The following is a 10,372-nucleotide window of genomic DNA, read 5'->3' as shown; positions in this document are numbered from 1 at the left end:
TACCAATTACAAAATTTAAAACAAATATCAGGTAGATGATACCGTACAAGTATTCAACTTAATTCTCTCCTCAGCTGCTGAAAATTCTACACCAAAGAATTCGCCTTCTCTGGTAATAGAGCAGCATTTAAGCAACAGTAAAATCGAAAAACTCCTAACGGAAAATATACAGCTGCATCGATGGCAATGGCAACAAAATAGATCTATTTGGCAATGGCCGAATCTAAATTAAAAGAAGCCGTAAATCGACTAAAAAGCGCTTTTGCAGGAGGCAAAGAAAACAAGCAATACGAATATATTAAAAAGCTGTCCCCAAACACGGCTAACAAAGGATCACTCTGGAAAGCTCATCAAACTATAAAAACACCTGTTGAAGCAGTGCCTCCTTTAAGAAACTCCAGCGGTAAATGGGCTCGCAGTGAAGATGAAAAAGCTAATGTATTTGGTAAACATCGGAGTCAAATTTTACCATCAAAGAAAAGCTTGTCTGCAAAAAAGCACCTGAATACTATTCTATAACTCGAATTATATTAAAAAATCTGTCCCTCGTATCAGCAATATCAAAGATTTTTAACGCCATAATAAAATTTAGACATATCCCGACCGAATGGAAAAAGGATTAATTATAATGTTTCAAAAGTCCAGAAAAGATACAACACTAGCAGCATCATATAAACCTATAAGCTTGTCAATATGATGCGTCTGTTTGTCAAAATTGTTTGCGAAAGTGTTCCTAGCAAAACTTATGCCTTTTCTCCAAGAACGAGACTTGATACCAAGCCATCAATTTTGATTTCGTCAAAAACATGGTACTATCGAACAAGTGAACTGAATAACTAACGAAATAAGAACCGCTTTTGAAAATCGAGAATATTGCTTTGGTGTCTTTTTAGATGTTGCATAAGCGTTCGACAAAGTATGGCATGTGGGCCTGATACACAAAATACGACAATTACTACCGCAAAACTCACACGCAGTACTTCAATCATACTTGATAGACAGATAAGAACCGCTTTTGAAAATCGAGAATATTGCTTTGGTGTCTTTTTAGATGTTGCACAAGCGTTCGACAAAGTATGGCATGTGGGCCTGATACACAAAATACGACAAATACTCCCGCAAAACTCACACGCAGTACTTCAATCATACTTGATAGACAGATCTTTTAATGTAAACAAAAATTTATTTATATAGAGGAGTTGAAGGGCGCTTTATCGCTCAAATCTTACTCCCCTGATTACTGGAATTAAATTTGCACATTGCTGTGAAAATCTTTCCCATTCATTCCTAAGAGGTGGTCTTAGTGCGTTCAAGTCTCACACTGTGGCTTTCGATGCTTTCCACCTACTGCAAAAAAAAAAAAAAAGGAAAAATAGATACAATGTTGCCACCAGTTCAGATGTTACAGCAATTTAAAGTTGGTTTCATTTTAACTGAGGCACCTATAATATTGTATAATTTATCTTTTATTTATTTATTTTATTGTATAATTTATTTAATTTTATCTTTATTATTTCTAAATAAAATCTATAAATAAACTGTCAAAAGATTTCAGTATGTACAATCTAAATGGGTTTGCTAAATAAATCGTTTAATTGCAATAATTATCATTATTTACATATTTATTTACATTTATTAACAGTACAAATTTTAATTGCAGTAATTTAAATAAGTGATTATTTTCGACATGTCTGGAAGCAGGACTAATAAAATGAAAATTAATATTTTTGCTGTCCATAAAATTTAAAGTGTGTCTATGAAAGAGAATTGCCTGCAAATAAGCCGTCGGGTCAAAAAAATATCCTTAATATACTGAAGATGTAAACGCCAGACGTACTAATAAACATAAAAATAAAATTAACATTTAATGAACATAAAAGCCTATTTTATGATATTTACAAAGCAGTTTCACCAAAACAGAGCAAAGTTTCTATCAAATTCAAGTACAGCAACGAGTCGCACAGACGCATACCGAACCAAATCGACCTTATCATGGTTTAGACACAAGGCCACATTTGAATTGGCTTTTATGTAAATAACTGAAACAATTGGCACACACTGTAAAAAAGAGCAAGTCTACATGGCTGCCATATTACTCCTGTGCTAATGTCGGTATATGATCCACCAGTTCTTCCTTCCCTTTTGCCTTACCAAACAGCTTTCAACAATCTTTAAAATGTTAACTTATTTTCTTATTAACATTTATTTAGTTTTTTTCTTTTTTTGTGCTATTTTGCATTCCAGTTATAAAAATAAAATTGGCTAAAAGCAATTGACCATCACATTTTTCAAAACCTAATCTAGAACGTCAGCTGCATCGAGACTACCGCAAAGGAAGACAATGAAAATTACAAGAGAAAAAAACGGCCGAAGTGAAGACAAAAGTACCAAAGCCAAACAAAGTCAAGCGAACCTAAACAAAGCCTTCAACATGAAGTAGAATTTATGCTATAAGTCCATTTTGATTAAATTATAGAGCAATCGAATGCCTTTGTGCAGTATCGACAGCAACATGGTTAATGCAAAGTGAAATAACTAGCGCCCTTCACTCGTTTAACACAACTATCGAGATGCTTAGCCGCACCTTACGGATGTGATGCCAACATTGATGTGCTTCTGCTCAGTTGCCTGTGCTTCCACATCATCAATATTTATTTATTTTACATCTCATCACTTTGTCCATATTATTGTACCTACGCAGAGCAAGCCAAACGCTTGGCGCATTGTTCGTCCTTTTGCGTCACTTATGGGCTTTGATCTTCGATGTTGGTTGCTATTATTGTTGCTCCCGCTTCGTTTATTGATTGCTGGGCAGCGATTCTAGGAATTCTGTTTTCACTTGACGATTACACAGTTTTTGCAAGTGCTAAATATGATAAAAGGAAAATAATGTTTTCTTGTAAAAAATCATGTCCTACAAATAGATTTTACCTTTTATTTTCTGCCACTCTTGTGTTTCTTCCCACCCATTTGTAACTAATTTTAGATACTTTACTTTGTAATATCTACGAGCATGTTTAGGTCTGCGTGTATGCGATTTGTAAATGAAGGTAATTTGTGGTACATCAAGCACTATTTTTTAAACTGAGTGCTTGGATGCTTTACGGCTGACAGCATTTAAATAGCTTTTAAGTCTTTTAAATATTCAAATGACTTCATTAAAACACTATTATTAATAACCAATTAAGGATTGTTTGAAGTAATTGTTTTGTTTTTCTTGTTTTTAATTACCAACCTAAAAAAATTGTAATTAATAAGTTAACATACATCAGATAAATATTAAAGAGATGTACACGCCAGACATAAAAATGCATTTAATATTTAATGTACATAAAAGACTATTTCATAATTTTTGGACTTCAATTTTACCAAAGCAGAGTTAATTATATATTTTCCGATTGATATATTTTGAGTCTTACCTACGCTGTTAAGACCTCAACTTTTTATCCGATGCTTTGGGAGCTGAATTGTTTACGTTCTATAATTTTAACTCAGCGAAATTACCCTGCTGTCCAACGGTTAACTTTCTCGAGATCACCTATTTAGCATTCATCAAGATTTATGTCGTCATTTTGTCTATTGACTGCATTTTTCAGCTTGTGTGTTTTTATATGTCATCTTTACATTTACACTGCAGAAGCTGCTCCTATTGGGAATGCCCTCCCTGGTGATATGTGAGCTGTGATAGTGTTTTGTATTCCTCTTCGAAATGTCTTAAGCGCTGCCTTAGTTGCTGCACTTTATTTGAAATAATTTGTACATATTTCATATATAAGGCTGTTAGGAGATGATACACTAGTAGACCTTATCTCCTGTATTAAGCAATGACATATATTGATTGTTTTTAATTTATACATTTCAGTTGATATTTTCTGAATTAATTATTATAATTAATTAATTATTATTTGACTATTTCAGAATTAGTGAGAATAAAAAAATAATATTAAATTCAACTCATTCTCTGAGTATTTCAAAATTAATGAAAATAACAAACTTACTTAACATTTACCAACTCATTCGAATTTCATAATTCGTAAGAATAAAAAAATTATATTAAATTATTAACTTATTACTTTAATTACAGAATTAGTATTGTTAAGGAACTGCAACCGTCACGACGGGTCTATTGTGCCCTTTACTATTAATGAATTAAACTAATTTAATGAGGGTTATTGAGTCATTATTTGTCTGTTTTAAAATTAGGAAGACTATATCTTGTATCAAGCAATAAAATATCTGACAATATATAATAATCATTATATAAAATTTAAATTGTTTTTGTTGTCACAAATCATTCATATTAATTTATTTTTTTTCTCATTCGTATATATATAAAAACAATAAATTCTATGCTCTACAAAGGGAAATAAAATTTAATATAATTTATTATTATTAATTCAAATAATTTATATTTAAATTAAGTTATAAACATAAACATAAACAAATGAATTTAAATCAATTCGCTGGAATAATTTAATAAAATTAAACATCAATTCCTATCAATAACAAAATTTACTCAAAGAAATTAAATTGTCATTTAAAAATTTGCATAAAAAGTTAATAATTTTAAACGAAATTAAAAAACAAAAAAGTTGTTGACAAAAACTTGAGCAAAATGAAGCGAACAAATGAAGGCAATATTCCAGAAATGATTTAAGAGAAATTTATGCAAATGAGACGAAGTAGAGAAGAAGGTGCGGACAGTATGAAGAAGCAGCTGACAGCTTTATAAAAAGTTATTAAAATAACAGAGATAGTAAGTAACAGAAATTATAAACAACAGAAATTGTAAATAACAGGAATGTATTGTAAAAAACTGTAAGCTGTAATGAATGTTAAGATTTTATGTACTGATTAATTGTGTAATTATGGGCTTAAGGGAGTGATGCTGTTAACTGATGTGATGGAACAAAATGTTCAAAATAATCTGTATGAGTTCAAAGCCTCTCCTCGTCAATGACAATAACAGTAGAAGTCTAAAAACCGCTAAAATAATTCTAACAATCAATTTTGAAAATTAAAGCAAAAAATCAGGAACAAATTGCCAAACAATTGCAGTGAATAAGTTAATCGAAATTTCATTTATGACAGCCAGCGATTTAAGCAGAATGAATGATCATCTGTCAAAGTGACAGGTTAGGCAAAGGAAGCCGTGCGAGTCGTCGGCATATCAGTGACTTACGGTCACTGGCACAGAAAGCTGAACAAGTACCAACAAAAAAGAAAAAAATTAATGAAACGTTTATAATTACATTTTTTGCTACAATTTATGAAGTTTCAGAATTTTGCATTTCAGCTTGGGTTTGTGCTTTTGGCGGGCGTAAAATCACTTTTCAACTACAATTACGAAACTGTAGCTACTCACAGCGGCAATAGCAGGGGCAATAGCTGCGGCGGGTTCAAAATCAATTATAACAAATTGATTGGCGTTACGGGCAGGCGTTCTTATTCTTGTTTTGGAGTTTTGGAGCAGTCAATGAAACGTTTTATTGGCATGGCTTAAGTCAGTGCGGGCTGTGGTTTCAGTTTACTTTTGATAGTCGTAATTATGCGTGTTTATCATCATTTCAGAAGAAGGCCGTCGCTTTGGTCACAATTTGTTATTCCAATGTTGTGTTCTTAACCAATTTTGGCTGTGATCAGTTTCTAAATTATTTTTTAATTTGTTTTTTTTTATTTATTTATTTTTTTTTTTTTGAAATTTGCACAACTTTCTATTGTGCTCATAAAAATGCGTTTAAAGTGCTGCGGTGAAAGTTCTTGAGGGTGTTGTTTTTCATATATTTCAGAATCTTTCTTTTGAAGACTTTTGGTTTTTTTTTTCAATATTGTCTCATGTTTGTGAAGTGCTCTCGGCCAAAATATTATGTTAATGCCAAATTGATTTTTGTAGTACTTTTTTCTTTGTATGACTGTGTGTCTTTTGAGATATTTTGGTAGCAGTTTTGTCAACATTTAACTGGAATTTCATATGTGTCAGTTCGTGGTCTTTCTTGAACTTTTAAGATAACAGCAATGCAATTTATTTGGACACTTATAAAATTCTGATTAAATCTTACACTTAAATCTACTTAACTGGAATTTTCCTTATTTATGCATATTTACATTTGGTTGTTAATTATTTGGCTAAAAATATTATTTTCCCAACAGTCGGTAGTCACGTGATGAGTCATTTATTGAGCTCAATAATTAGGAGAAATTATTACAAATTATTTACTTTAAAGACAAGGAAATATAAATATATTTTTAAATTCCTTAACAACACAAAAATCCCCATTTTACAATATTTTATTTAAAATGAAAAAAAACAAATATTTCGAAGCATTTAAAATATTATATTTATACAAACTTTTACTTAAGCAATTTTCAAGCCCAACAGCACATTTATTCGTCATTTATTGATTAATTTTGTTAATATCTTCAAATTCTTATATTTTTTTTTGTCTTGCTTTACAGTTTAGTATACATATTTGAGTTAATAAGAAATTTTAATATGTATAATATATGTAATGTATTTTCCAGTAAGAAACAAGAAATAGTTGTAGATATTCTATAATATATAGACTAAGATTTCGAAGTTTTATAAAAGTTTAAATGATTCACCAATATTTACTAAAGTATTGGATATTTTTGGTTATAACCAGAATGCGTGTTCTGCAGAGAGTCATCAGTATAAGTCATTTTATATTTTTACTACTACATTTTGTAGTCTATTATATTATTTCATAATAATTGTTAACAATACTTACAAAATTCCCTTCCTTAAAGTCGGAAAGTGTTTACTTTCTTACATTCTTGTTTTCTTTCTACTTCACCTACTTACTGTCTGTTAACTTGGCTGTATTGCTTCCTGATATTCTTTCTCCTAAATATATTAAAATTGTAATAATTTGCTCCTAAAAAGCACAAATATTAAAATGTATGACTATTTTGTAACACTGTTTTGACTAACGTGACGAGGTACACTAATCCTCGTCACCGTGACAAATCTTAAATCAACATTTTGTTGTTTCTCTTAATTCCAATTTTTTAATTTTATTGATAGCAACAACAATTTTAATTTTGGCGTGCTTATGACTTTCTGCATAACATGGCGCTAATTAATCTGGGTAACAAAAAACTATGTCTTTTAAAAGCTGAATTGCACAATAAAATTTAAGTAGGTTGAGCTGGTTTAATCTGGCAAGCCATAAAAATTGAACAATAAGTTAATTAATGATATAATCTGACCCAGCGTAGTTTAACATCTCTGAGTAAATGAAACTAGATATAGGGTAGCGAAATGCCTTTGATAGAAGTAAAATGTATTATCTTAGTTAGACTACATAGACCAAAAAAAAGAAAACAGCGCTAATGAACGAGATGTAAAATAATTAAAAACCAAGGTATGTAAGTGTAAAACTTCAACCTATAAAACTAAGCCGGATCTCCGACTGTTTGTTCTCTCGGTATCACCGATTTGGTATATTTTTAAGAAGCTGTCCAGAGCATGAAGCTCAAATGTCTATATTTTGTTGTCATTTAGTCTATTGGCTACATTTTTTATATGTCATATGTTTATATATTATATGTTTTTTATATGCTATATGTTTTATAAGAATTTTCATATGTCATAATAAGTAAGTTTCATTTATATCACCCAACCTGAAGTATCATAGTTATTGATACTTGATACAATTTGGAAATTTTTTATTTCAAAAATTCTCATAAGCCTTTTTTAAAAAAGGAAGTCTTATTTAATGTTTACTGACATTCAAAATTATGTCTGTTTGCTTGTAGTCTTCGGAGAAATTCGAAAAACGAACAAGAAAAGACGAATCATTGTTTACCATGACAACGCGAGCTCTCACACATCGGCTCAAACCAGCGCCTTTTTGACCGGCCAAAACGTCGAATTGATGGGTCATCCGCCGTACTTGACACCCAATGACTTCTTTTTATTCCCGCACATCAAGAAAAAAATGCGTGGCCAACGATTTTCGTCGCCAGAAGATGCTGTTGAAGCGTTCAAAAACCATGTTTTGGAGTTGTGTCAATCGGAGTAGAAAAAGTGCTTTGACAATTGGTTTGAGCGCATGCAAAATTGTATAAATCAGGCTGGAGAATACTTTGAAAAACAATAAAACAATTTTTGATGATAAATATTCGCATTTTCATTATAAGGACATAAATTATATATATTTCGTAAACCTTCGTAAACGCATACATTACAATAATACTTTTTTTAGGATAATGAGTGTACTCTAGAATTTTTATCTTTCAATGTTTATTAATAAAATTAATAGTTAGGCAAATAGTTCATTCACATAATCATACATATATATATGTATATAACAACCTTTAGAGACACTTTACCGTTACTAATTCAAGACTCAGCTATTGTTTTTTTAACTATTATTGTTAAGCATATAATTAGAGTATTTTCTAAAAACTTCAATTAAAATCCATCAAAATATATCAAAATGCTAAGAAGAATGCTAAGCATAAATTGTTTTTAAATAAGAAGAAAATACTGAAATATTTTTATGCGTGCTTAACAGATTATCGTAATTGGCAGTGTTGACAATTTTTAACGCCTCCACACGATGTCGTCACTCGACTTTTATTATTATAATAAAATATCGTCTATATGCGATTTGATATCTAACAAATAAACGTTATGCTAATATTTTGAAACAATTTATTATTTTAGCATTTGTGCACATCTGAGAATTTGTGCCTCAATCCAAGTCGAGTCGAGTCGAATCAAGCTGAGCTGAGTTAAGTTTACTTTAGCGTTAGCATTACTTCTACTGCTACTGTTTTACTGAAGTTAACTTACTTTTCGTATTTTTTTTCTTTTTGTTTTTATTAAATCAACTTGAATATCTTTTTTACTTAATTCACATGCAAATCACGTGCGCACGTAAGCAACAATATTCAACAGCAACAACAACAATAATAACAGCAACAACTGACACTACAACAATAAGAATAATGCCAGTTGCCTGATGGCGCCGCCATTCAAAAAATGCCTCACAGTCTGTTCGTCAGTAGCACAGCTTAGATACACCTGCTCCGCAGATAAAAAAATAAGATGCAAAATGTACAGATACAAATTTTTGGCATACTTATAGTTTGGTTGAAATTTAATTTATTTTTTGGCCTTATTATTTGTTTTTTTTTTGTTATTTTTTTGTTTGTTTAGAGAATTATTTTAAGACCATTTCTACAATTGGTTTGCTACTACTACTAAATAAATTTAAAATTATAATAATATTGTTCAATTTTAATAAAATTTTTTTTAATTTTAATAAAATCTCTGAATTGTATCTGTACTTTTGCATTTATTAAAATTGCGCCCAACGGCTTTCAAACGCAATCTGATGCACGTTCATCGCAGATACTTCCATCAAAAATTGTTATTGCAATGATTTGGAATATAAACAAGGCACCTAATTTGTGAGCATTGAGTGAAGTGTGTTAAGGGCGAAGCGATTGGAACTGAAATCTTTTTGATTGTTTTAACTGCTAATTTACATAATTTAAATATGCACGATGTTTATTTTTAAACAATCAATAATATAATTAATTAAAAGCTTCATACATTCGTACTTATGTAAATGTAAATAGCCGTAATAATAAAAATATTTATTATTACGGTTTTGCAATAGCACAATTTATTACTCTTAACCTTAGTGTCAACATCCGATAATTTATATATATACATCCATGCAAACATGCAAATATACACTGGGGGTGTGTTCATAGAGAAACCCCTAACATTATGAAACAATTAAAATAAAAAACATATTTTTAGGTGTACGCACCCGAATGTGTTGGGTGTTGATACAAAGAAATAACTCCAAGACACCTGGGTATGTACATATACCTAGAATACTGAAAAGGAATAAATAGAACAATGTCATTAATTATTTAGAAGTTAAAATTAATCAATATCCTGATTTTAGAGAGCATATGAAATCACTTAAGGACAAAGTCATTCGCATCGGCACAGTAATACCAAAATTAATGCTAAACAATGATAGTTGAAGATACGCAGGCATAAGACTTCTTTTATCAGTGCCACCATGGGTTGTTATGTATGGAGCACGAATGTGATATAACATAACCTACCTCGAATTATATATGAACAAGCTCATTTGTAGCGGCACTAGCCTTTTTAAAGTTATACTGTGGCTTTCACAAAAGATCCAAAACAGCAATAAACGTAATTGCATCCCCATAGAGCTGCAACGAAAGAGACGACTGCTGTGCGAAATCTTAGAAAGCAAGAGTGCGTCAGCCGACGCAGGCTTCAAATATAGGTATTAGTGGAAACAATGTTTGTCCCATCAAATAAACCTTGGACTAGCACCAAAAATTAAGAACC

The 10,372-nt window shown here is 30.8% G+C and overlaps 1 protein-coding gene across 1 annotated transcript in view; it reads left to right on the top strand.

Annotated features, from left to right (window-relative positions):
- The first annotated feature begins 213 nt into the window (after window positions 1-213).
- The window catches only part of LOC119676233, a 55,501-nt gene continuing 45,342 nt past the window's right edge, over window positions 214-10,372 (top strand). Inside the window, exon 1 of the mRNA XM_038087468.1 lies at window positions 214-438. Within this exon, the coding sequence (XP_037943396.1) occupies window positions 214-438 (225 nt within the window). The remainder of the gene's footprint in view (window positions 439-10,372) is intronic.

The sequence above is a fragment of the Teleopsis dalmanni genome, chromosome 2 (assembly GCF_002237135.1).
Source record: "Teleopsis dalmanni isolate 2A chromosome 2, ASM223713v2, whole genome shotgun sequence".
NCBI classification, from domain to species: Eukaryota; Metazoa; Arthropoda; class Insecta; order Diptera; family Diopsidae; genus Teleopsis; species Teleopsis dalmanni.
Note: the sequence above shows the minus strand (reverse complement) of the source record. Positions and strands in the feature narration are given on the sequence as shown.